This window comes from Balaenoptera acutorostrata, chromosome 6, assembly GCF_949987535.1.
Source record: "Balaenoptera acutorostrata chromosome 6, mBalAcu1.1, whole genome shotgun sequence".
In the NCBI taxonomy this organism is placed as follows: domain Eukaryota; kingdom Metazoa; phylum Chordata; class Mammalia; order Artiodactyla; family Balaenopteridae; genus Balaenoptera; species Balaenoptera acutorostrata.
In genome coordinates this window covers 118,437,601-118,464,115 of record NC_080069.1, presented here as the reverse complement: position 1 = coordinate 118,464,115, position 26,515 = coordinate 118,437,601, and the positions used below count along the sequence as shown (strand labels likewise).

Below are 26,515 nucleotides of genomic sequence, written 5' to 3'. Positions count from 1 at the left end.
TTTTTTTTTTGGCTGTGCCACGTGGTATGCAGGATCTTAGTTCTCCGACCAGGGATCGAACTCTTACGCTCTGTATTGGGAGTGCAGAGTCTCAACCACTGGACCACCAGGGAAGTGTCTGGATCTTTTTTTTTTTGGCTGTGTTGTGTCTTCGTTGCTGCACGTGGGCTTTCTCTAGTTGCGGCAAGCAGAGGCTACTCTTCATGGCAGTGTGCGAGCTTCTCATTGTGGTGGCTTCTCTTGTTGAGGAGCACAGGCTCTAGGCACATGAGCTTCAGTAGTTGTGGCACACAGACTCAGTAGTTGTGGCTCGCAGGCTCAGTAGTTGTGGTGCACGGGCTTAGCTGTTCTGTGGCACATGGGATCTTCCCAGACCAGGGCTTGAACCCGTGTCCCCTGCATTGGCAGGCGGATTCTTAACCACTGCGCCACCAGGGAAGTCCCTGGATCATTTTTTAATTAGAGGTGATTTACATTTTGAAAGGGTCACTCTGGTTGCTGGGGGGGAAGGGGTCCCAGGGTTTCAAGGACTGAAGGATAGCCATGCAACAAAGCACTTGCTGCCATGCCTGGCACACAGTCACTACTCAATAAATATTAGCACTTATTGTTGTTGTTGTTATTAGAGCTGTGTGTGGGGGACCCAAGTCCTGAGCTCGGAGCCATTTTCTGGCCAGGGCATTCTCCTCCCTTCTCCTCTGCCCTTGGAGGAGACATCGTCAGTGCCCCATGGCTCTGGGAGGCATGTTCAGGAATGCGGCGGCCATCTATTTGCACCTGGTGGGGCCCTTCCGGGGAAAGAAGTCTGGAGCTTCGCTGGCCCGGTGTTTGCATCAGACTGTAAGTGCTCTAGCCCCTCGTGCTCTGCTGCTTGCATGCCTCAGGGCTCCTGGGATCTGGCTTGGTTCTGGCTTCAAAGCTCTGCATGAGCCTCCTCTTTCAGGAGGCCTTCTCTGACTGCAGCCTGGGTGTGGGCCTCTCCCTTGCCCTTGCTTCTAATCTAGAACTTGTAGCTATGCATCTGAATGATCTCCTTGGAGCTGCTGCCTCCCCATCACCCCCTGTGCCCAGCCCAGTGTTTGGTACACAGTAGGTGCTTCATAAATGTTGGCTGAATAAATACATTATGCATAAGCTCAAGAACAGGCACTGTTCCTCACTTATCCAAGTAGTGTGTGACATACTCAAAGGTCACTCCATTGGACACCCCAAGTTTCTGGAGTCCCCCCTTTTTTATCTTCTTCCTAAACTCATTCAACTCCATCCACCCCCTTTGCTCTCTCTCTGTGCCCCTGTACCCCTCTACTCCTTCGCCCACCCAAGCCCTCCTCAAACTCCCTCACTCCAACCTCTGCCCACCCCCTGCCACTGCCCCGACTCATCTTCACTTTATTTTTTTAAATATGATGCATACCCGATTCAAACGTAATTCCTTATATCATTGAACCTGTAATGCCATCAATATTAAGATGCACTGTTATTTTATGGACTAGTAAGTGGGGAAATTGCCAGTTAAACTCGTGCTATAGATTCTAAGACACATCTGAAAGTGCAATGTGCAAAAAAATACACATATCAGAATCAATCAAATATGATATGCTCTCCATGCAACAAACTTAGAAACATAGAAAAGTACATTTATAATTAAATCACCTATAATTCCACCACTCAGAGAGAACCTTTGTTAACATTTTGATATGTTTCCTTCTAAATTTTTTTTCTATTCACATATGGTCATAGAAAAAAATATATACTTACAAATATATATTAGGGTATATTTTAAAAAATATAATCATCCTGTACATGCTATTTTGTAGCCTGTTTTATTGATATTGGTATATCACATTTACAAACATTCCTCTAAAATGTAATTTTCTCCCACATTTTTTAATCATAAAAATTAAACATTTATTTTAGAAAATTTGGAAAATAAGAAAATTATAAGGAAGAGAAGAAAAATATCTGTTAACTAACCAACCAAAGATAATCACTGCTGACTAACATTTTGGTGATAACATGATTTTCCCTGGCAGGGATCACGCTCTCATTTTTAACTATTTTGACATGTTCTGAGTGCCAGGCCTGGTGAGAGGTGTCAGGGATTCAGTGAAGGGACAGGGCTGCCAATGTTAGCAAAGCACCTACTAGGTGTCAGGCCCATGCTGGGCTCTCTGCAAATCATTCCCATCAGCAAGACTCCCAGGTGATGGAAAAGCCTGGCCCGTATACAGACGGTCCCCATGCCCTTCTCCAGAGCAGGGGCCAGACGCTAGGAGCCCTGCTGTTGCCACCACCCTGACCAGGGTCCTGTCCAGCCCCTCCTCCAACCTTGGGGAAGTCCCTGAACCTCTTTGGGCCTCAGTGTCCGCATCTTTAGATGGGGATTTTCCTGGTCCCTCTGATAGGCGTGCTGTGGGCACTAAGACCCTGAGGAACAGCGGAGGCTCACTGTTAGATACAGCTGTGGCTCTACCACCTGCAGGCCGGCCGTCTGAGACTCCAAGCCACAGGACCAGGAGGCTGGGAGGGACCACGGAGCCTATGCCCCTATTATACTGATGGAGAGACTGAGGCCAGGGGAGCTAAAGCACCTGTGCAATGTCACCCAGCCAAGGCGGGCTTAGGACCTGAGTTTGGTGGTTTTCAGGCCTGGCCATTGTCTGCACACCTGCGGGTGAGGGGGAAGATGGCCTGGAAGGAACATAGGGAAGGGGAGGGGAGGTCCCCTGAGCCCCCCAGGACCGAGCAAGTGTCCTCTTTGCCTGAGTCAGAACGTGGCCTCGTCTCAAACAGGCCTGAGTCTGAGTGTATCTGTTGTATGACCTTGAACACATCCCTCTCCCCGCTCCCCCTCCTCCATCTTCTCATATGTAAAACGGGACCAGCCAGGTGGTCCTGGGAAGTCAAAGGAAGAGCTTAGCGAGAAGCCGCTGCAGTCACTGTCGCCATGATCCTTCCCCTGCTCTGCTCTCCCCCTTCCTCCTGCTCCTCCACCTTGGCCTCAGCCCCTCCTGGGTCAAACTTTAACCTGATGGAATCCAGGCTGTGTCCCAGGACACGTGGACCCTGGGCTGGCAGGTGGGCAAGTCCAGGCTGGTGGAGTGGGAGGAGCCGGGCGGGGAGGCGGGAGACCCCGCCCCGCTGTCTTGTCTGGGAGCCCTGCTCTCCGCCTCCCTCCTGGAGGAGTGGGCACCAAGGCTGTGGCCCCAGAGAAGCTGCCTCCCGGGCAGGCCCAGGCTGCTGGGCCTCCACCACTGACCCTCCGTGTGCTCTGTCTTCAGCTCGTCATGACCAAACAGCTGCAGGCTCGAAGGCTGGACGGGATCGACCACAACCCATGGTGAGCTGGGTGGGGCTGGGGAGGGGTGTGGGGGTCCCCTGAGCTCAAGGGCAGGGCAGGGCTGGTGGTCCCTGGATTGGCAGTAACTCAATGGTACCCAGGACAGCCGCGCACTCGGACGGGGGGAGATTTGTAGCCGCAGCTCCTGAGAGGTGAGACCCCCAGCAGCCGGCTTAGGTTCGGATCTCAGCCTCGCCGTGCTTGGCTGTGGCATTTGGGGCCGGTGACTCGCCTGCTCTGAGCCTCAGTTTCCCATCTGGGAAATGGAGGTAATTCCGTTTCCCTTGAAGGGCCTGGGAGGATGAGGTGACATACTGTGTGAGCGATGGCCATTACCCAGGCATTACCCAGGCACCAGGCTGAGGGCTTTCCAGGGATTCTTTCATTTCACACTTAGTACAGAACAAGCTAAGCTAAGGAATGTAAGAAGGTAAGACACGGGCAGCTCCTCACCAACACTTGCAGAGGTTAACATCTTTTCTTTATTGACCTATTCTAAATATGAGAGGCCTATGTGCCCCTTGTCACTCGTGATTCGATGGATGCAATGGAAGATGTGTGAGAAAGATTTAATGACCTTCCCGCTTCCCCCCAACCGCCGCTCCTGGCCCGCTCTACCTTTGGCCAAGGGCATTGAGCCACCTCTATACGTTAAAAAAAAACAATCATTGGATGTTGTTTTTGCCAAAAAGAGAACCATTTTTTCTTTCAAACTCCCCTGCTGTACAACACTTTGTGTTTTGCAAAAATCTTCCACCTCCATCTTCTCCTCTGATGCTCCATGGTGTTTGGGATGGGGGAGCCGGGCCCAAAGGCCCTATAGGGTCCAGCTGCCCTCTAGGTTGGGCCTCCAGGGTCCTGCTCCCCAGGCTGCCACGCTCTGTCCTCTCTGTGAGGCAGGTGGGCAGGCTTGTGGCCCGTTTTGCAGATAAGGTAAAGTCCAACTCCGAAGGAGGAAATGACTGGCTGGGAGAGACAGGAAGAATCTTTCCTGACTCACAGACCCAGCAGACTCTTGAACCCGTCACACCCATTGTACAGAAGGAAGGACTGAGGCCAGGAGAGTCTCATGCGAAGGCAGGGCAGAGCAGGAGCTGGCCTGGGAGGAATGCACGGGACAGGGGAGGAGTGCCAGGAGGGATGAGGGCCATGAAAGGCCCCAGGTTCCTGCTGACCCCAGGGTCGTGGCCTGAGGATCAGGACCCCAGAGGCCCAACCTACAGGGCAGCTGGTCTCCGTAGGGTATTTGAGCCTGGCTCCCCTGTCCCAGCCACCATGGAACCTCCACCACCTGGTTTTGCACCTCAGCTCTGCCTTAGCGGCTGTGTGACTCTGGGCAGGTCACTGGCCTCTCTGAGCTCCAGCAACTCTGTGTCTTCAGAGACATTGTGGAGCTCTGGAGAGAAAATGACCAATTTTAGACATAATGATGTTTATTGTTATGCAAATTCAGCTCCAGCCAGCCTGACCCCTCTGCCCCCAACCAACCTGGAACCACATACCAGCCTCTTCGGCCTCTCAGCCTCTCTTCCAGTTTCCCTGAACAGGTAGCCACTAGGCAGGGCCAGAAGAAAGGTGGTCAGGGGCCAGAGATGGCAGATGGCAGGCCCCAGTCTGTCCAGGGTAATCGTCAAGAGCAGAACTGTTGCTTCAGACAGATATGGACTCAAAGGCTGGCAGTGCTAACTGGGAGACATTGGGCAAGTCGCCCGAACCCCAGCTTCTCCGTCCCCACTGTGACCAAGGAGCAACATGCCTCATAGACTATCAGAGATGATGTGAGCAAGCATTTCAAAGAGTGGTCCTGAGAGACGCATGAACGGGTCATGAAATCCATTTTGGGGCGCTCAACAAGTATTTCTAAAGACTAGAGTAGGATAGGATGGGAAATACTGCAGTGGATCACACCGGAAGGAGAAAGTTGAGTCCATGTTTGTGCTCTACAGAGTTTGGGATGTAAAAGTGATTTCTTACAATGGATCATGGTGGAAAGTTGGAAGGCCCCTGGGCTAAGACATGTGATCAGCATGGAACCAGTTATGACCACAAACAGATCTCCAGACCAGGGTGGATGCTGATTATCCAGTTTTCTAGAAGGAGCCCAATGCCTTGCTCACCCTGCCCTGGAAGCAAACAGAACCCCAGGAGGGTTGGGCTGGTACCCACTCTCTGTTTGTTGCCCAGGGTGGAGTTTGTCAAACTGGCCAGTGAGGCTGATGTCGTGAACTTGGGCCAAGGCTTCCCAGACTTCCCACCCCCAGACTTTGCCGTGGAAGCCTTTCAGCACGCCGTCAGTGGGGACTTCATGCTCAACCAGTACACGAAGGCATTTGTGAGTCTACCAGCCCCTCTGGGGGGGTCCCTGGACACGGGCCTCTGAGGAGGTCCTGGGGGAGGACGGAGCAGATCTTTTTGGGCAGCAGGCCCATCTGGATGTCAGGGTTCATGGGACAGAGCCCCGGGGATTCAGTCTGGCCATGGTTCAGTGTTCACTGACTGTCTCCTTTGTTCCAGGCCCTGGGACAGTTCATGGTCTGGGGGAAAGACAGATAAAAAAGCATGAGCCAGGAGCTCATGGTCTAGTGGGAAAAGCAGACCAAAAACCAAAACAAAAGCAGAAAACAAAGGTAGCTGATATGCTGTGATGGAGGAGAATGGGGTACTTGGGAGCAGGAAGGAGGGAATGAGACCTGGGAGATCAGGGAAGGCTTTCCGAAGGAGGTGACACCTAAGCTTAACCCTGAAAGACAAGCTGCTGATTGTTTTGACTCTAAATCCGAAGTCTTTCTGTAAAGAACCACAGAGTAAATATTTGCCCCCTTGGAGTAGTTTCTTAAACTTTGGTGTGCATCTCATCGCCCCGGGGAAAAGTTCCCTCCAGTGCCACCACCCAGAGATAACCACTGCTAACAGTTTGCTACTTTGCTGAGTGCTTAGACTTTTGAACTTTTAACTTTTAAAAATGCTTGTATAAACACACACACATTCACATGTCCACACGTGAGATTTGTGTTTCTTAACACAAATGGACTCATACTATATGTAATGTTTCTATAACTTATTTCACTAAATAGTATGACATAGGCATCTTTCCATGTCAAAACAGCCTCATTCTTTTTTTTAAATTTATCTTTTATTGAAGTATAGTTGAATTACAATGTTGTGTTAATTACTGCTGTACAGCAAAGTGACTCAGCCATACATATACATACATTCTTTTTCATATTCTTTTCCATTATGGTTTATCATAGGATATTGAATATAGTTCCCTGTGCTATACAGTAGGACCTTGTTGTCTATCCATTCTATATACACCAGTTTGCATCTGCTAATTCCAAACTCCCCATCCAACCCTCTCCCATCCCCCTCCCCCTTGGCAACCACCAGTCTGTTCTCCATGTCCCTGATTCTGTTTCTGTTTCATAGATAAGTTCATTTGTGTCATATTTTATATTCCACATATAAGTGATATCATATGGTATTTGTCTTTCTCTTTCTGACTTACTTCACTTAGTATGATAACCTCTAGTTGCATCCATGTTGCTGCAAATGGCATTATTTCATTCTTTTTCATAGCTGAGTAGTATTCCATTGTGTATATGTACCCCATTAGCCTCATTCTTTTTTTTTTTTAAAGTTATACAATTTTTATTTATTTATTTATTTATTTATGGCTGTGTTGGGTCTTTGTTTCTGTGCGAGGGCTTTCTCTAGTTGCGGCAAGTGGGGGCCACTCTTCATTGTGGTGTGCGGGCCTTTCATTATTGCGGCCTCTCTTATTGCGGAGCACAGGCTCCAGACGCGCAGGCTCAGTAATTGTGGCTCACGGGCCTAGTTGCTCCGCGGCATGTGGGATCTTCCCAGACCAGGGCTCGAACCCGTGTCCCCTGCATTGGCAGGCAGATTCTCAACTACTGCGCCACCAGGGAAGCCCCTAGCCTCATTCTTTTTGATGGCTGCATAGTATCCAATTGCCTAGATGTTCCATAATCTATTTACCCGGCCCTACAGTGATGATCTGGTTTGGTTATCTCACTATTAAGCAATGCCACAGTGAATATCTCTTTGTGTATCCCTTTGTACACATATGTGAATATTTCTCTCAGATATATCCCAAGAAGTAAAACTAGAGAATCAAAGGGTGTAAGCATTTCAGCCTGTGCTGGATATTGTCAAATTGCCCTCTAGTAAGGTTTACTCACATACCCACCAACAGGCTGGTCTCAGAGCTGGCAGGAATGTTCATTCTTTTCAGGTACATACTGGGCCTCAGCACTTTTTCTTTCATGCCTGACCTCATTTTTTTCATTTGAGTATATATCTTTGTCTCATTGCTTTGAAAGAGCTCTTTATATATTAAATATCTTATTTCTTTCTCTTATGTTGCAGTGTTCCTCTCTTTGTCTTTTAACTTTGCTCATGGGATATTTTGGTGTACTGAAATTTTTCATTTTTATGCAGTCAATTCTGGTTTAGTGAATTATTTAGTTAAGTTCTAGACCTTAGGTTTCAGTCCCTTGGCTTAGCCTGGTGTGTTTTATAAGTGTCCTCATCAAACAAGCGTACAGATACAATCTTCCTCTCAAAGTGGGGTGCTTCCAAAGCTGCAACATAAAGTCCTATTCCTGCACTTCAACTGGCATGACCTTGGGCAAGTCATTTTCTTTCTCTGGGTCACTGTTTTTCTACCAGTCAAATGGTGGGGATCAAATAATACCTCTTTTGCAAGGCTGCCAAGAGGATTAGATGGCACAAAAGTGCTTCTTAAACTTAGAGGGAGGTGTTCAAAGTGTGGAGTTGCTGCTATTTTGAGGGCTCCGTTGCACTGTGCTCCATGAAGGCATGTACTCTGTCTGGTTTCCCACTGATCCCAGCCCTGGATGCTGGGCCTGGCACAGAGCAGGCGTTATGGCACATGCTGGCGATGGAGATGAAAGAACTCACCCCACAGGAACTGACTCTGCCCCCAGGCTTGCTTCTGGAAGATGCTAGAATTGCCTGGATGCATCTGAGTGGGAGGGTGGGCCCAGGCTGAACCAGGCCACTGACCCCTGCTGTCCCGGCAGGGTTACCCACCCCTGACGAAGATCCTGGCCAGTTTCTTCGGGAAGTTGCTGGGACAGGACATAGACCCGCTCAAGAACGTGCTGGTGACTGTGGGTGCCTATGGGGCCCTGTTCACAGCCTTCCAGGCCCTGGTGGACGAAGGAGACGAGGTGAGTGGGCAAGGCCAGGTCTGGGTGGGGGATGAAGGGTCAGGGCGGTGCCGACCCCAGCCAATCTGATCCTTGTACCAGGTCATCATCATCGAGCCCTTTTTTGACTGTTATGAGCCCATGACACTGATGGCAGGGGGTCGCCCTGTGTTTGTGTCCCTGAGGCCGGTAAGGATGCTGGTTGGGGTGTGGGTGGGCAGAGGGGTCCAAGGAGTGTGCTGGGTTGAACCCTGGGAGGTGGGAAAGAAGGAAGGAAGTGAAGGAGGGCAGTTTCTCCAGGTTGGGGAGAGGGGTGCCCAGAGCCCGAGAGGAGAGACAGTGGGGAGAGATACCTGGGGGGAGGAAGGCCGAACTTCTAGAGATGAAAGTCAGGTGGCTAAGTATTGCCACCCCCTCCCACCTCCTCTTGCAGAGCCGCAACCAGGATGGGGAACTGGATTCCAGCAGCAACTGGCAGCTGGACCCCACAGAGCTGGCCAGCAAGTTCACGTCTCGCACCAAAGCCCTTATTCTCAACACACCCAACAACCCCCTGGGAAAGGTACCTGAGATACCTCCTCCGGGGACCCCTCCAGATTGGCTCACATCCCTGCTCTGTTGCTCTTGCGCTGCCATGGGGCCTCAGTTTCTTTGTCTGTGAAGTGGGAGGACTACCTGCGATGAGCTCTGAGGACCGAAGCTCCCAGGGGTCCCAGGGCCTGGGGCAGGGATCCCCAGAGAAGGTATCAGGCCTCGGGTGGTGGAGTGGGCTGGACACCTCCATGACTTCCCCGTGAACCTGGGCCAGTGACTTCACCTCTCCAGTTTCTCATCTAGAACGTGGGAACATGACAGAACTGATACGAAGGAAGACCCAGGCTTCCAGCTGTGTCTCTCCTTTACTGTCACACCATTATCACACTCACAACGCTTCTGACACCAGATATGTGGGGTTTTTTCCCACACTAAGCAATTCTGTGAGACCAGCTGGGTGTCCCACAAGTCAACTCAATTTAATTCAATTCTGACACTGTCTACCCTGGAGATGGCATCAGATCCCACAGGTTAAGGGCTCAGTCTCACAAGGCTGCCCCCCACCCCACTCCAGACACCAATCACAAGTCCAGGTTGTCACCTGTGCTTCTGACCTATGGTTGTAAATCTGAGGTACCCACAACCCCCTCCTCGGTTCAATTAATTTGCTAGAGTGGCTCACAGGACTCAGGGAGACACCTACTTACAGCTACCAGTTTATTAAAGGATATGATAAAGGATACAGATGAACAACCTGATGAAGAGACATGTAGGGCGAGGTCTGGGAGGTTCCCAAGCATAGGTGCTTCTGTCCCTGTGGAGCTGGGGTGTGTCAACCTCCTGGTACCTGGATGTGCTCACCCACCTGCAAGCTCTCTGAACCCTGTCCTATTAGGATTTTTATGGAGGCTTCAATTATCAACTCCATTTCCAGCCCCTCTGCCCTCTCTGGAGAAAATTCCAAACTTCCAATGTGGCTTCGTCTTTCTGATGATCAACCCCGATCCAAGAGCCCACTTAGAGTTGCCTCATTAGAACAAACATGCTTCTAGTGCTCTTTTTTTTTTTTAATTTTTAAAAAAATTTTTTTATTTTTGGCTGCACTGGGTCTTCGTTGCTGTGTGCAGGCTTTCTCTAGTTGCAGCAAGCAGGAGCTACTCTTTGTTGCGGTGCGTGGGCTTCTTCTCATTGCGGTGGCTTCTCTTGTTGCGGAGCACGGGCTCTAGGTGCGCGGGCTTCAGTAGTTGTGGCTCAAAGGCTCAGTAGTTGTGGCACACGGGCTTAGTTGCTCCGCGGCATGTGGGATCTTCCCGGAGCAGGGCTCGAACCCGTGTTCCCTGCATTGGCAGGCGGATTCTTTTCTTGTTATAAATTTATTTATTTATTTATTTTTGGCTGTGTTGGGTCTTCATTGCTGCGCACGGGCTTTCTCTAGTTGTGGCGAGCGGTGGCTACTCTTTGTTGCAGTGCGCGGGCGTCTCATTGCGGTGGCTTCTCTTGTTGTGGTTGTGGAGCACAGGTTCTAGGCGTGTGGGCTTCAGTAGTTGTGGCACGAGGGCTCAGTAGTTGTGGCTCACAGGCCCTAGAGCACAGGCTCAGTAGTTGTGGTGCACAGGCTTAGTTGCTCCACGGCATGTGGGATCTTCCCAGACCAGGGATTGAAGGCAGGCGGATTCTTAACCACTGTGCCACCAGGGAAGTCCCCTTCTAGTGCTCTTATCACTTAGGAATTTACAAGAGCTTCCAGAGCCCTGTCAAGGTCAGGATCAAAGAGCAAATATTAGAACAAGAGATGCTACTAGTGCTATTACCACTTAGTAATTTCCAAGGATTTTAGGAGTTCTGTGCCAGGAATCGGGGCAGAGACATATATATATATGTATGTATGTGTATATATATATATATATATATATATGTGTGTGTATTTTCTGTTATCTCACAACCAACTTCACAGGGTCACTGTTGCAGGGATAGGATAGGGCAGAAAAGCCCTCAGCACCGGCTCTGGCCCTGTCTTTTCATCTCTCTAAGCAGGCCTCTCTGTTTGGGGATGGTCCCTGCAGGTGTTCTCCAGGGCAGAACTGGAGCTGGTGGCCAGCCTGTGCCAGCAGCATGACGTGGTGTGTATCACCGACGAGGTCTACCAGTGGCTGGTCTACGACGGGTGGCAGCACGTCAGCATCGGTGAGCCGAGCCGGCCAGGGTGCCCCGTTCCCCTGGACGTTTGTGGCAGGGCCTTGAGCCCAATCTGGGTGTCAGCGCAGGCCTGGTGATTAGGACCGAGGGGGTCTAGACCCACACAGGTCAGGTGACCTGGGGCAGTGACTTCATCTCTCTGAGGACAGGGGAACACAATGGCACCTGCCTCCCAGGGTTGTCGTGAGGGTGAGCTCAAATAAGTCCTGGAAGTAGCTCAGCACGTGGTGGAGTCCAGAGTGTTGAGAGCCTGAGTGCCTGCTGGGGTCCAGCCACCCCTCCCCTGCCCCCACCCCCATCTCAGCAGCTGCTTTCTTTGGCCTTGGGCAGCCAACCTCCCTGGCATGTGGGAACGCACCCTGACCATTGGCAGCGCTGGCAAGACTTTTAGTGCCACAGGCTGGAAGGTGAGTCAACGAGGGCGGGGGTGACCCCTACCTCTACAATCCTTGGTAGGCGAGGCTGGCCTGGGAATCCAGAAAGGGTTTGGTCAGGCCCCGAAGGGCCTCACCCCCTACCTATGTTCCTGGTCCAGGTGGGCTGGGTCCTAGGCCCGGACAGTCTCCTGAAGCACCTGCGCACTGTGCACCAGAACTCCGTCTTCCACTGTCCCACACAGGGCCAGGTGAGGGGGGGGGGCAGGACCCGCCCCACCGGGGGAGGGGGTGAGGCAAGAAAGGAGTTCGGGCTGGCTCAAGGTCAGGTCACACCTGACCTGCTTGTCCCTCCGCCCTCCCCAGGCTGCAGTAGCCCAGAGCTTTGAGCGGGAGCAGCTGCACTTCGGCCAACCCAGCAGCTACTTTGTGCAGCTCCCACGGGCCATGCAGAGCTGCCGTGACCACATGATACAAAGCCTGCAGTCTGTAGGCCTGAGGCCCGTGATCCCCCAGGGCAGCTACTTCCTCATCACAGACATCTCGGAATTCAGTGAGTGGGACTGGCCGGGCTGGGCCAGGTACAGGGCCCTGGAGGCTGCCCAGGGCTCAGCCTGGCCTCTGTCCCCCAGAGAGCAAGATGCCCAACTTGCCTGGAGCTGTAGATGAGCCTTATGACAGACGCTTCGTCAAGTGGATGATCAAGAACAAGGTGGGCTGGGCCTCAGCCAGGGCCGCTGTGTATGTTTTACAGGCTGTGCACTGCTAAGGGTGCCTGACCAGGGGGCTGACGTGCCAAAATCCAGCCAATCCTCTGCCTTGAGCCGTGGTACAGGGTTGCGTCCACTTCCGGGAATGGGGAGCCTGTTTTTAATTTGCTCAAATATGCCTTGTGGGCTGGCAGGAATTCTTGCCCTCTCAGGGCCTCAGTCTTCCCATCTGTACAGTGAGGAGTTGGCCCATTAACTCTGAGGTCCATCCAGCTCAGAGCTACGATTCTAAGACTTATTTCTTTTTTTGTTTGTTTGTGGGTTTTTTTTTGTTTTTTGTTTTGGACATGCCACGTGGTTTACAGGATCTTAGTTCCCTGACCAGGGATTGAACCCGCGCCCTCAGCAGTGAAAGCGCAGAGTCCTAACCACTGGACCGCCAGGGAATTCCCTAAGACTTATTTATTCTATGGCTCTGCGCTGACCTGCCGCATGATCTTCCCTGCTCTCAGCCTCCCTCTCCCTTCTGTACATAAGGAGGGACTTGGAATGATGATTTGGGATGCTTTTCCTCTGACTTTGATGCAGCACTGGGAGATGCTGCATTGAAGCTAATTTTCCTTCTCCTGTCTCATCACCGAACGTCTCTGACCCCCTGGAGCCCCCCAGAGGCCTGCTGGGCTGTGGGGCCGCTGAGACATGGGCTTCCTCCTCCACAGGGCTTGATGGCCATCCCGGTCTCCATCTTCTACAGCGTGCCACATCAGAAACTCTTTGACCACTATATCCGCTTCTGTTTCACGAAGGTAAAGGACAGGCCTGGGGGAGGGAAGACCTCCCCAAGCCTCCCCAGGCCTCCTGTGGGTGTGGGGAGAGGGGTAGGACCGATCTGTGTTGGTGCAGGATGAATCCACGCTCCAGGCCATGGACAAGAGGCTACAGAAGTGGAAGGACGAGCTCAGGCCCTGACGTCACCCCCTGGGCCTGGCCCTGCCTGGTCCCTGCGCACTCTGCAGGGCTCTGTCTTTGTCCAGGTTTCAGCCATTCCCAGCTTGGGGGTAGATGGTACTGGAGGATCTCTTCTCTGTAACACAGAATGACCTCAGGGAAGAGCCCCCCCCCCCTTTTGGTCTTGGGGGAGTCAGGAGCACTTCCCCATGGTGCATAGCTATGTTCCTATTGCAGAGGTGAAGGAGGCCTGACCGGGGCCTCTCCCTGGTCCTACCTGTGCTGGGCTATATGGTCTTGAGTCCCCTCTGGCCTCCCCAGACTCAGCTGGGACTCAGAGGGCAGAGTTCAATAGTGTATTGGCCTTGGGTCTCAGCCCTGGCCCCAGCCATGCACTGGCCCCAGCCAGGCCTCAAGCATCCCTCCCTTTCCTTATCCAAGCTTGATTTTGGAAAGTTGCCCTCAGGCTTGACTCTTCAAGCCAGTACTTTTGCCCATAATAAAGTTTTAAGTTATTCAAACTGTTATTGGCTGCTTCTCTCTGCTTCACACCCCGGTGCTGATTGCAGATGGGGGCTTAGAATGGAAGGCACCTCCCACCTCCCTGAACCTCAGATCCCAGACTCTCTTTGTACAAATGTGTTTTGAGGCCCAAAGAAGGGCAGGGACTTGCACCTTGTCTGAGGCCACCCAGTTAGTTAACGGTAAAACCAGGCCTAGGGGCTCAGATGGTATGTGTTACCGTTGTTGTTGTTGTTGTGTGTGTGTGTGTGTGTGTGTGTGTGTGATGGGGGCCTCAGTTGAGTGTCTAACAGGGAAGACGCGGACAGTCACACCCCACAGGGATCAGAGTCCAGGCCAGGATTGCCAGGGATTACCTAATTAGACAGACGGGGAAAGGAATGTTTCCCCTAACATTTATTGCTCACCCCTGCATGCCGGGCACTTGGATGCGTACCATCTCATTAAAGGACCCTCTGAGACAGGAGTTACTGCCTCCATTTTACAGGTGAGGAAACCGCTTTGGAGTTGAGGGGACTTACCTGAGGCCATCCAGCTGGTAAAAGGTAGAAGTGAGATTTGATCCCAGGGGTGGGCCTCCCACTGGAAAGCAACGCAACTCCTGAAATCATTTGGAAGGTGGTGCTGGGGAATTGTCTTGAAGTTGCATTTGCATAGCAAGCTCATGGGTTTTGCTCATATCACATATTTAATTGGGGGAGCTGATGGAAACATATAGTATAATAAAATGTATTTGGTCTTTGTCCATGGTTCCTGGCACAGAGCTCCTAAAACCCTTGTAATTTCATGAGTGATAGCAGTGTCTTTTGTTATTCAAAATGAACCCCTTCAACCATGTGATTAGAGGGTCTGAACTTTCAGCCCCAAACCCAGACCTCAGGGAGGGAAAAGGGACTGGACATTGAGTTCAGTCACATGGCTAATGATTTAATCAGATGTGCATATGTAATAAAATCCCACATAAAAACCCTGAATCACTGAGGCTCAAGGACCTTCTGGGTTGGTGAACACATCAATGAGCTGGTAGGGTGCCCATCCGGAGAGGGCATGGAATCTCTGCGCCCCCCCTCTCCCAAGACCTTAGTCTATGTACCTCTTCCATTTGGCTGTTCCTGGGTTGTCATCTTCTATAATGAAACTGTAACTGTAAGTATAGCACTTTCCTGAGGGCTGTGAATTGTTTCAGCAAATTATTGAATCTGGGGGGGTGGTCACGGAAATGCCGGAATTTGTAGTCAGCCAGGCAGAAGTGTGGGTGGCTGGTGACCCCACTTGCTGCTGACACCTGAAGTGGGAGACAAGTCTTGTGGGACTGACTTAACCTATGAGGTCTGTGCCAACTTGTCAGAACTGAAGTGTAGGACACCCACTTGATGTCAGAGAATTGCTGTTTGGAACATACTTGTGTTATGACAGGACACTTTCTTTTTTTTTTTTTTTAATTTTTAAACTTATTTATTTATTTATTTTTTGGCCAGGCGGCATATGGGATCTTAGTCCCCGGACCAGGGATCAAACCTGCGCCCCCTGCATTGGAAGTGCAGAGTCTTAATCACTGGACCATCAGGGAAGTCCCAGGACACTTTACTTTCTTCCTTTCCAAACTATGACTTTGTAATACTATCACTGTTCCAAAGTCAAGATTGTGAAACAAAATAACAACTCAGAGGCTCAGGGTTGGAGCCCCTTTACCATACTACACATAGCCTGATGATAAGAAAGTCCTCAATGGGGTAAACCCATAGATTTCTTGGATAGAACCACCCTGACCAAAGGTTTCATGTCTCATGAATCAATCCAGAATCTGCCCCTAACTCAAACCTGTGACTCTACAGAGGTTCCAGATCTTAGACTGAGTAACCTCAGCCAACCTGAGATGCATAAATGACTTTGCCTTTCATTCAGATAGGGGAGAGTGGGGAATGGTGAAATAAACACAACCCCTGTAATGTTAACACACACTTTGAATTAGAAATTAATCTCTCCTCCACTAGGTTGTAAACTCCAGATCAGTATCTGCTTTCCCTGCCATTGTGTCCCTGGCAGTTAGCACAGGGAGTTCCAGCCTCAAAATAGGATCTGCTTGATAAATATTTGTTGGTTGAATGAATATTGACTCAAATTTATTATTTAAAAAAGAAAGTATATCTCATTCCTTGCTGGTAGGAATGCAAAATGGTATAACCACTTTGGAAGACAGTTTGGCAACTTCTTTTTTATTTATTTATTTATTTATTTGGCTGTGCCGGGTGTTAGTCACGGCACACAGGATCTTCGTTGCCACGTGTGGGATCTTTTAGTTGCGGCATGCGAACTCTTAGTTGCAGCATGTGGGATCTAGTTCCCTGACCAGGAATTGAACCCGGGCCCCCTGCATTGGGAGCGAGGAGTCTTAGCCACTGGACCACCAGGGAATTCCCAGTTTGGCAATTTCTTACAAAGCTAAACATAGTCTTGCTGTTGGATCCAGCAATCAGACTTCCAGCTATTTACCCAAATGAGCTGAAAATTCATGTCCACACAAAAACCTGCACATGAATATTTACAGCAGTTTTATTCATAATTGTCAAATACTGGAAGCAACCAAATGTCCTTCAAAAGGTGAATGGATAGACACACAGTGGCATATCCATACAACGAATAGTATCCGGCAGTAAAAAGAAATGAGCTATCGGGGACTTCCCTGGTGGTGGAGTGGTTAAGACTCCGTACTCCCAATGCAGGGGGCACGGATTCAATCCCTCCTCAGGGAACTAGATCCCACATGCATGTTGCAACTAAGAGTTCGCATGCCACAACTAAGGAGCCGGCGAGCCGCAACTAAGACCTGGCGCAACCAAATAAATGAATAAATATAAATAAATGTTAAAAAATTATATCTTCAACCTACTATTAAAAAAAAAAAGAAAAAGAAAAAGAAATGAGCTATCAAGCCATTAGAAGATATGGAGGTGATCTTGGAGAGACAGCAGTGAGGTCTTAGTTCCCTGCCCAGGAATTGAACCTGGGTAGCCCAGATGAAAACCAGGAATCCTAGCCGCTAGAGCACCAGGGGATAGAGGCTAGAAGCAAAGTGGCCCTGGCTCTTTCCCCCATTTTTAAAATTTATTTATTTATTTATTTATGGCTGTGTTGGGTCTTCGTTTCTGTGCGAGGGCTTTCTCTAGTTGTGACAAGCGGGGGCCACTCTTCATCGCAGTGCGCGGGCCTCTCACTATCGTGGCCTCTCTTGTTGCGGAGCACAGGCTCCAGACGCGCAGGCTCAGTAATTGTGGCTCACGGGCCCAACTACTCTGCGGCGTGTGGGATCTTCCCAGACCACGGCTCGAACCCGTGTCCCCTGCATTAGCAGGCAGATTCTCAACCACTGCGCCACCAGGGAAGCCCTCTTTTCCCCATTTGAGAGCAAGAATGTTTCAAGGAGGCAAAAACTGTAAAAAACAGGTACAAAGTTTATTATTAGAGACACAGCAGTATGGGAGAGCACACAGAGAAACAGTTTATTTATTTAAGTCGAAGCTAGGCAGAAATACACACCCAGAGAGAAAGGGTGTGGGCATCCTTTCTGATGAGGAGGAGCGAGGGGAGTAAAGAGGCGATTTAAATCACTTATATAAGACAGTTCTTCCTGGTCTTTGTTTACCTTTGGCCAATTATCTCGTTTCTTTTTTCACACATGACTGGTCCTAGGACTCTCCCCAAGCTGCGTGTGCAACTTTTTGCTAAGATGGATTCCACCGCAGAGACCTGTGGGTATATGTCCACACTTATTATGGGGTGGTGCCCCCTCCCTTTTTGACCCCCAAGGAGCCTTCCTGCACATGTCCAGACAGGGAAGTTTTCCTTGACCTCAGGAGTGGTCATCTTATCTCTTTACTTCAGCAGAGCTCAGCTTCTGCCACTAGCTCTGTCCTTGGAGCGTCTGGGTGAGAACAGAGCTTCAGTGTTACTCCACTTGACAAACCCCAGCTGTCCAGCCCAGGGGCCCATCTATCTCCTACTTCAGAGGAACTTTAAATGCATGTTGCTTAGTGAAAGAAGGGAGTCTGAAAAGGCTGCATACTGTCTGATTCCAACTATATGACATTCTGGAAAAGGCAAAACTATAGAGACAGTAAAAAAGATCAGGGTCCCCGTGGTTACCAGGGGCTCGAGGGGTGGGGGAGGTAGGTGGAGCACAGAGGATTTTTAGGGCAGTGAATCTATTTTGTATGATACTGTAATGGTAGATATATGACATTATGCATTTGTCAAAACTCTTAGAATGTACAACACAAAGAGTGAACCCTAATGTAAACTATGAACAATGCATCAATATTGGTTCATCAACTATAACAAATGTACACATTAACACAACATGTTAACAACAGAAACTGAGTGGGGGTTATGTGAGAAGTCTGTACTATCTGTTCAATTTTCGGTAAACCTAAACCTGCTCTAAAAAAGTAAAGTCTAATAATTAAAAGAGAGAGTAGATGAACGAGTCTATAAAATAATTGGATTAAATTATTGCCAGCACTGAATCACACTCCAGCTCTGTGCCTCAGGGTCCCCATGTGTAAAACCAAGCTGAGGTTTGAGTTTCGCGCCCGACGGGAGGAGAGGGTAGCTCTCCTGCCCTGCAAGGGTTCAGGAGAGAACCCGATTCCGTGCGCATTTGGACACCCAGGCCTGCGATGAGCCCCGCCCACCCCCTGGAGCCCGCCCCCGGGAGCCAGTCCCAGGCCCACACGCTCCGGCAGCCCGGCGCATAGGCCGCGCCCTCGCACGCCATTGGCTCTCCGATTGGACGGCTCGGAGGAGGCGTTGGCGGAAGGGGTGAGTCTGATTGGCTGGGCGGGGCCGACGGTGTGCGACGAACATGGCGGAGCGCGGGAGGAAGCGGCCCTGCGGCCCGGTAGGTGGAGGGATGTGGGATCCCGCGGCAGGGCGCGGGGTGGAGGCAAGAGAAAGAGCCGCTTGGGGGCCCGTGGCGGGGCCTGGCCGCACTTCTAGCTCCCTGTTCGTCGCTGCTCCGCGGCCCGAGTCCCCGAGGTGCCGCATGCTCATGGCCTCAGGCACCCCTGTCCGGATGAGAACCGGAGGTGGGAGCCGGGGTTCGAGTCAGAGCCGGGATTGCGTTGGGTAACTCATTGCCCGGGGCCCGGATTCAGAAGACCGGACCCGGCTCGGAATCCCGAGCCCTTTCGTGGCGTATATCTTCTGACACCAGGACGACAGTGGGCAGGTCCTGTCCCCCTGAACCTGTTTCCTCTTTTCTCCAGTGGGAACTCATAAAACAATTTATTGAACGCTTACTGTGTGCCAGGTGTGGTCTCAGGCACTGGGGGTACGACAGGTCCCTGCCCTCCTGATGCTCTCTCTGGGCAGCAGGAGTGTGTGTGTTGGGGGGAGGGTTCCCTCGTTTCCTCACCACCCCCATTTAAAGAGAGGGGACAGCTGTGGAGCAGCAAGTGGGACCTCCTCTCAGGTGTGACCATTGAGCCTCACTCCTATATCTCCTCCCACTCCTACTCCAGGGTGAACATGGCCAGAGGGTGGAGTGGCGAAAATGGAAGCAACAGAGTAAGTAAGGGACCGGGGCGGTGGGCTCAAATGGGGAGCTGAGCGTCTGTGCTCACCTCTCCCTGAGGCCACTCCATCAGTGCACAGCTGAATCTTGGGGAAAAGCCACCAGATTTGTCCCCTCTAGGTCCCACAGTACCCAAAATGGAGAAGAAGGGGCCAGAAGCCCTGGGAGGCTCCTTTGGCTGCTCTCTCAGCAGCATTGGAGAGCCCAGGCTGACCCTACTGAGAGGACATCACCTCCTGGACTTCTCCAAGTCCTCCTCACCTCCAAGTCCCTCTTCCCTCCACCAATCGGGATGTCCTCTTATCCAGAAAAAGAGGAGAGGGCTTCCCTGGTGGCGCAGTGGTTGGGAATCTGCCTGCCAATGCAGGGGACACGGGTTCGGGCCCTGGTCTGGGAGGATCCCACATGCCGCGGAGCAACTAAGCCCGTGAGCCACAACTGCTGAGCCTGCGCGTCTGGAGCCTGTGCTCCACAACGGGAGAGGCCGCAGCAGTGAGAGGCCCGCGCACCGCGATGGGGAGTGGCCCCTGCTTGCCACAGCTGGAGGAGGCCCTCACACAGAAACAAAGACCCAACACAGCCATAAATAAATAAATAAATAAATAAATAAATAAATAAAATAAATTTCTAGAGAAAGAGGAGAAAAAGAAGTGGAAGGATCTCAAGATGATGAAAAAACTGGAGCGGCAGCGAGTGCAGGAGGAACAGGCAAAGCGACAGCAGGAGGAGGAGGCAGCTGCCCAGAGGGAGGATCGGGGTGAGCAAGCTGGGTCCTGCACAGGGCAGAGAACGTTATAGCTGGAAGGGCCCTTAGGGGCCAGTGGGTCCAGACATCTTGTCCTGATGGAGAAAATGAGGCTCAGAGAATGGGAGGGACCCAGAAAACTGAGTCCTAACTTCCTACTTAGGTAGATTTCGATTCTGTGGAGGGTACGCATCATATATCATCACTTTATGCCTCTAGAACCTCATCATTGTAATGATAGTTAATTTTTTACTTTTTTATTGATCACTTTCTGTACTTTAATTTCACTTTTCATTTAATTATTTTGATTTCATAATAAGAATGTCTCTTTTTTCTCGTTAAATAATACATGCTCAAAACAAAACTCCCCAAACAGTACAGAAAACGATAAAGAAAGGAAAAATCCCAGCAAACATTGCAGTTAACGTTTCTCCAGCTATGTTAACACCCACTTATATACAGGTAGAGAGGTATATAGATACAGTTTTACAAAAGTGAGACTGCTTTATCCACGTACTTCTGGAGCTGTTTTTTCTCATCCCACATTGTGTCCTGGATGTCCTTCCGTGTTCGTACATCTGGATCTACCCTAACAAGTTGTATCTTTCCTCCTCGGCCAGACCCAAAGGTCTGGAGGGTCAGGGAGCCATATTGTACCCTGTAAGCCCAGTGGTTACCAGTGATGATGGTGACAGTGGGGACAGAAACTGAGCATGTCAGCTGTCTCAGACACCGGGAAAGCCCTTTATCTCCCTTTGGACAACTCTGGGAGGGAAAGTGTGGTGGTCCCTCTGAAGCCAGCTGTCCTGCCTTTTGTGTGACCTTGGGTCACATATTTGACCTCTGTGGGCTGAAGTTTCCCCACCTCTCAATCGGGATCATGGTAGTACCTACTTCCTAGGGTTATTGGTTAAATGTGCACCTATAAAAGGCACTAAGAATAAATATTAACTCATTATCATCCCTATTTGACGCCTGGAGAACTGAGGCAGTAGGGGGCAGAGGATGTGAATATAGGTCAGTTCTTCTAACCGCTCCCTTGCCTTGCCCAGTGGTATGCCCTTCTTATGGGAGTCCTGGAGACCTCTAAGTCCATTTTCTTCCTGGGGAGATTGAGGCCCAGAGAGGGGAGTTGGACCTATGCTGCTTAGCTCAAAATTCCTCACAGTAGGAAAATTCTCTAACTCTGGGCCCTGGGATTAGAGCAAGGGAGGAGAGGGATGGCCCTGGCCTCTCTGGCTGACCATGAACACCCCTGTCCTGCCCAGGGCGGCACTACACCCTGAGCGTGGCCCTTCCGGGCTCCATCCTGGACAACGCCCAGTCGCCCGAGCTTCGCACCTACCTGGCCGGCCAGATTGCTAGAGCCTGCACCATCTTCTGCGTGGATGAGATTGTGGTGTTTGATGAAGAGGGCCAAGATGCCAAGTGAGGGGCCATCCAGCGGGTCCCAGGGCTTAGGGAGAAGGGAGGGGCTGCCAGGATTGGCTGGGCTTCCCTTTTTTCCCTGCCTACTTGCCTGGGCTGAGAATCCTGTCTGAATGCCCACATTGTAACCCTGGCGGGTCGAGTTGCAAAGCAGGGGCACTGCAGAGGTCATACTGAGGGGAGGAGCTCTTGAAGGAAACCCGGTGGGCTTGAGCCCTATCTTTCTCTCTCCAGGACTGTGGAGGGGGAATTCAGGGGAGTCGGCAAGAAGGGGCAGGCGTGCGTGCAGCTGGCCCGGATCCTGCAGTACCTGGAGTGTCCACAGTAAGGGCATGAAGGACAGACTTGCCAGAGCATGTGGGAGGGGTGGGCACGGTGCAGGTCGGATGGGAGGTGGCCTCCCTGAGATCTGCATCCTTTCCTAGGTACCTAAGAAAAGCATTCTTCCCCAAGCATCAGGATCTACAGTTTGCAGGTAAGGCTGGGAGGGTCTGACCCCCATTTCCCATGGATCATCCCCCAGACCCTGAGAAATCATGATACAGTTGGGAAAGCAAGACCAGGCAGGACAAGGCCTGTGGCTGGTGGTAAGCAGCAGATCTGTGGCAGAGCTGAGACCTGAACCAGGGTTCCCAGCCTTACCTTCCACGCCTCCGTGTGCCTCTGCACCTCCCAGAATCTTCCTGGCCCTCCCCAACCACAGGGCTCCTGAACCCCTTGGACAGCCCTCACCACATGCGTCAGGATGAGGAATCTGAGTTCCGAGAGGGCATCGTGGTGGACCGGCCCACCCGGCCGGGCCAGGGCTCCTTTGTCAACTGTGGCATGAAGAAGGTAGGAATTGGAGGGTGGGTCGAGACACGTTTCCCAGACACACCCTGGCTACGGAGGGCACATGGGTGGGGAGCCCTGGCCCCAGGCATCTCTGCCTGCCAGTCCCCCATTGATGCAGATTTGGGCCAGAGAAGTGCCTAAAATGGGGCTCAACAGATAAAGCCAGGAGCAAAATTTACTGTTTTAGAAAAATCAAATCAACAGAAGATAGTCCTTATACGAAAAACAAACCAAAACAAAACCTGGGAAAATCAAGTTCACAATGCCTCTGGGGCTGCTCCAGGGCGCTGCCAAGCCAGGGATCGGAGCATTCATTTGCTGCCTGTTAATCCTAAGTCTCCTAGAGAAGGAGGCAGAAACATTTAAATGGATGAGGATCACAGATCTGAGATAACTGGCTAAAAACAGACCAGGATGACCCAGACCCAGATGAAGAGAGAAATGAATGTGCAACCCTCAAAAGAGAAAGTGTCCCATCCTGAATTCAAAACTGGTACAAGGGAATTCCCTCGCAGTCCAGTGTAGGACTCCACGCTTTCACTGCCGAGGGCGTGGGTTCAATCCCTGGTCAGGGAACTGAGATTCCACAAGCCATGCAGCACAGGGGGAAAAAAAAAAACTAAAATTGGGACAAAACACAAACATCAAGTGTCCTTCCTCACAGGCTCCCATGTAGTCAGCATTTACTTCATGCCAGGCCCTGTGCAGTGTAACAATAGCTATTGTTTATGGAACATCTTCTGTTTGACAGATTAGGACACTAAGGCTCAGAGGGGTTAAGTGACCACTCAAACTGCTATAGCTAGTAAGTGGCATAGCCACCAAAATGTAGGAAACTGGGATTTCATCTACTCATGAAATACTTCCTACTCTGTGCCAGGCCTGGACCAGTGTCTTTTTTTTTTTTATAAATTTATCTATTGATTTATTTAATTTATTTTTGGCTGCGTTGGGTCTTTGTTGCTGTGCATGGGCTTTCTCTAGTTGCGGTGAGCAGGGCCTACTCTTCGTTGCGGTGCACGGGCTTCTCATTGTGGTGGCTTCTCTTTTTGTGGAGCACGGGCTCTAGGCACACAGGCTTCAGTAGTTGTGGTGCACGGGCTTCAGTAGTTGTGGCTCGCGGGCTCAGTAGTTGTGGCGCACGGGCTTAATTGCTCTGCAGCATGTGGGATCTTCCCAGACCAGGGATTGAACCCGTGTCCCCTGCATTGGCAGGCGGATTCTTAACCACTGCGCCACCAGGGAAGTCCATGGACTAGTGCCTTGCAGTAGTCGTTTTGCAAGAATGGTCTCTTGGACTTCCCTGGTGGCGCACTGGTTAAGAATCTGCCTGCCAATGCAGGGGACACGGGTTCGAGCCCTGCTCCAGGAAGATCCTACATGCCGCGGAGCAACTAAGCCTGTGCCCCACAACTGCTGAGCCTGAGCTCTAGACGCCCAAGAGCCACAGCTACTGAGCCTGAGCGCCACAACTACTGAAGCCCATGCGCCTAGAGCCTGTGCTCTGCAACAAAAGAAGCCACTGCAATGAGAAGCCCGCGCACCTCAATGAAGAGTAGCCCCTGCTCGCTGCAATTAGAGAAAGCCCGTGTGCAGCAACGAAGACCCAAGGCAGCCAAAATTAATTAATTAATTAATAATTTTTTTAAAAGAATGGTCTCTGTGAGCAGGTCTGGCCCAGGTGCCGGGGAGCGGGGCTCGAAGGGTGACCTGGACCCCTGAAGTGCCCCCATGCCTGGGAGAGCAGTGACCCCCGCTCTCCTGTGGCGAACAGCACCCGTTTCTTCTGGCTTCTTCCCAGGAGGTGAAGATCGACAAGCACTTGGAGCCTGGACTCCGGGTGACAGTGCGGCTGAACCAGCAGCAGCTCCCAGGTACCCTAAAGCGTCCCCAGCCTGGCCAGCCTGCGGGCTCGGAGCCACCTCCTTCCACTTCCTTGTCCCCTCGCCCCGTCTTCACAGCCTGTCTGCTTCCCCTCCAGAAAGCAAGACCTACCGTGGAAAAGTCGTGTCGTCACAGGACCCTCGCACCAAAGCTGGGCTCTACTGGGGCTACACGGTCCGCCTGGCCTCCTGCCTTAGTAAGGACAGAGCTTCCTCCTGTGAATATCCATCCTCTCTCTCTGGGAGGCCACAGAGAACCTTGCTTGACCCAAAAGTCAGACCGGGGTCCCAACCCTACTCACTTGCCGTGCGACTTGGGCAAGTGCCTTTCCTTCTCTGGGCCTTGGTCTCCTTGAGTGCACTGCCTGGAATGCTTTTAAGGACTTCTGAGGAAAAGCGTCTTTAATAATGTCTGCCATGGGGTCTGGAATGGAGGCAAAAGGGCCAGATAAGTCAGAGGTCCACTACTTGCTTTTGGAGCTCCTTGCTGCCCACCCTCTGCTTTGTCTCCCCAAGCCGATACATGCACGGTCTCTGCCTGTTCCATCGCTGACTTCCCAGCAAGAGTGAGGGTCCTGGCTGTGGCTCTCTTACCTAAACCACGCCCCCCAACACGCACGCGCAGCCAAGTGGCAGTGGCTTGTGGAGAACAGAGCCCCCAGTGAGCTGGCCTCCCCCCCAGGTGCTGTGTTTGCTGAGGCCCCCTTCCAGGACGGCTATGACCTGACCATTGGGACATCAGAGCGAGGCTCAGACGTGGCCTCCGCCCAGCTTCCCAACTTCAGGTGGGTCCAGCCAGGGGAGGAGGAATGGAGCAGGGGACAGGACTGGTGGGGTCAGAGCTGTACGGACCGGGCCCCTGCGCGTATGGGGGCGCTGAGAGCCCTGGGGGCTGCACTCAGTGGGCCTTGATGGGCAGTCAGTGACCCCCCCTCCTGTGGGCACCAGGCACGCTCTCGTGGTGTTTGGGGGCCTCCAAGGGCTGGAAGCTGGAGTGGATGCTGACCCCAACCTGGAGGTGGCTGAGCCCAGTGTCCTCTTCGATCGGTACGTCAACACCTGCCCCAACCAGGGCAGCCGCACCATCCGCACCGAGGTGAGCCCGCCCTCCTCCCCGACCTCCAGGCCCAGCCTGCTTTGGACGGAGCCTTGGGGTCCATCCAGAGGGGGGCGTTGCAACCCTCTCCCCATCCCCCACCCCGCCCAGGGCTGCCCTGAGCCAGCCTCCTCTAGGCCTCCTCGCCCCCTTTGGCCTCTCACCACAGCAGAACTGCAGCAGGGACAAGTTAAGAGTGAGCTGGGAGTTGGGAATCCTGGGTGCTGGTGCCCATCCAGCTGCTCCTAGGCTGGCTGACCCAGGAGACCCCACCCATCCCTGCTCTAGGCCTGTTCCCTTAGCTATACACTCTGTGTTCCACTTCCCCGTGTCTGACCCTGGTGGGCAGGGCAGCCCTCCTCTCTGGCACCTCTGTCCCACGGGGGACAGGATGCGACCAGCTCTGAGAGCTTTCCACCTGGGCAGCCACTTCTGAGGGCAGCACAGAACGCTGTACCTGTGGGCACTTCCTGGGGGAAGGTGCCACTGCTTCCACTGGTCTCCAAGGGTGGTGACCAAACAGGTGGACAGCCTCAGTCTACCTGTCCCTGAGAGCCCGGCCAGGGCCAGGTGTCACACGCTTGCCAGCCACAGCCTCCCAGCAGGAATCCCTGCTCCCACCCTTCCGACACCTGCACAGAGGGCCCTCCTGCCCGTCACCTCCCCCTCCCCCTCCCCGACCCTGGGAAGCAGCTATTACGATCACCCCCATTTTATAGAGGAGGATACTGAGAAGCAGAGAGGTGAGGCCCTTTCTTGGCCAGTGACAGATCTGCAGGATGAAGCTGGGCCTGTGCTTCACACCCCCCTACCCCAGGCCCTGCTGAGGGCAGCATACCCCAAGGGGCTGGGTCCTGGGCAGTGGGGCACCCGCTAGCCTCCCAGGCCCCAGCCTGTTGCTGCGCTTCTCTTCCAGGAAGCCATCCTGATCTCCCTGGCTGCCCTGCAGCCTGGCCTCACCCAGGCGGGTGCCCGGCCCAGCTGAAGGTTCTGTCGGGCCCAAGATGGCACAGAAGCAGTGGTGAAGCCAGAGGTTTCCATGGGTCACCTGGGACAGACACACCTAAGACTTGTCTCCAAAAATAAACACCTTTAATTCGACCCAGTCCCCCCGACCCCACAGTCTGGCTGGGGCTGC

General features: G+C 52.1%; 2 protein-coding genes across 12 annotated transcripts in view; both read left to right on the top strand.

Moving 5' to 3' along the window:
• Positions 1 to 13,822, top strand: part of KYAT1 (kynurenine aminotransferase 1) — a 35,142-nt gene extending 21,320 nt beyond the window's left edge. For 6 of the 10 annotated variants that reach the window (XM_007194545.2, XM_057548521.1, XM_057548519.1 and 3 more), the window contains 12 exons: positions 3,282 to 3,340; positions 5,525 to 5,672; positions 8,407 to 8,556; positions 8,638 to 8,724; positions 8,969 to 9,097; positions 11,133 to 11,253; positions 11,596 to 11,672; positions 11,801 to 11,890; positions 12,006 to 12,192; positions 12,272 to 12,351; positions 13,069 to 13,155; positions 13,253 to 13,822. In XM_007194545.2, coding sequence (XP_007194607.2) covers positions 3,288 to 3,340; positions 5,525 to 5,672; positions 8,407 to 8,556; positions 8,638 to 8,724; positions 8,969 to 9,097; positions 11,133 to 11,253; positions 11,596 to 11,672; positions 11,801 to 11,890; positions 12,006 to 12,192; positions 12,272 to 12,351; positions 13,069 to 13,155; positions 13,253 to 13,318 — 1,275 coding nt within the window. In that variant the 5' untranslated portion in view covers positions 3,282 to 3,287 and the 3' untranslated portion in view covers positions 13,319 to 13,822. Of the gene's footprint in view, positions 1 to 626; positions 841 to 3,281; positions 3,341 to 5,524; positions 5,673 to 8,406; positions 8,557 to 8,637; positions 8,725 to 8,968; positions 9,098 to 11,132; positions 11,254 to 11,595; positions 11,673 to 11,800; positions 11,891 to 12,005; positions 12,193 to 12,271; positions 12,352 to 13,068; positions 13,156 to 13,252 lie in introns of all 10 variants that reach the window. The other 4 variants (XM_007194544.2, XM_007194542.2, XM_057548517.1 and 1 more) reach the window with 2 other exon arrangements.
• Positions 13,823 to 18,612: 4,790 nt separating this feature from the next.
• Positions 18,613 to 26,432, top strand: SPOUT1 (SPOUT domain containing methyltransferase 1). 2 transcript variants are annotated; one of them, XM_007194547.3, is made up of 12 exons: positions 18,613 to 18,716; positions 19,339 to 19,384; positions 20,023 to 20,148; positions 21,405 to 21,564; positions 21,799 to 21,888; positions 21,990 to 22,039; positions 22,268 to 22,398; positions 24,200 to 24,272; positions 24,380 to 24,478; positions 24,964 to 25,066; positions 25,230 to 25,377; positions 26,294 to 26,432. In XM_007194547.3, exons 1-12 carry the CDS (start codon positions 18,681 to 18,683, stop codon positions 26,360 to 26,362), a joined length of 1,131 nt encoding a protein of 376 aa, XP_007194609.1. In that variant the 5' UTR covers positions 18,613 to 18,680; the 3' UTR covers positions 26,363 to 26,432. The 2 variants fall into 2 exon arrangements, with proteins under 2 accessions (XP_007194609.1, XP_007194610.1); XM_007194548.3 differs by lacking the exon at positions 20,023 to 20,148 and having other exon boundaries at positions 18,635 to 18,716.
• Positions 26,433 to 26,515: the final 83 nt, after the last annotated feature.

Excerpts from the sequence above, each read along its gene's own strand:
- SPOUT1 (XM_007194547.3), top strand. The coding sequence starts at position 18,681 with ATGGCGGAGCGCGGGAGGAAGCGGCCCTGCGGCCCG. Across the intron at positions 22,399-24,199 it reads TCAACTGTGGCATGAAGAAG|GAGGTGAAGATCGACAAGCA; the intron begins GTAGGAATTGGA and ends GCTTCTTCCCAG. Across the intron at positions 24,479-24,963 it reads CCGCCTGGCCTCCTGCCTTA|GTGCTGTGTTTGCTGAGGCC; the intron begins GTAAGGACAGAG and ends CCTCCCCCCCAG.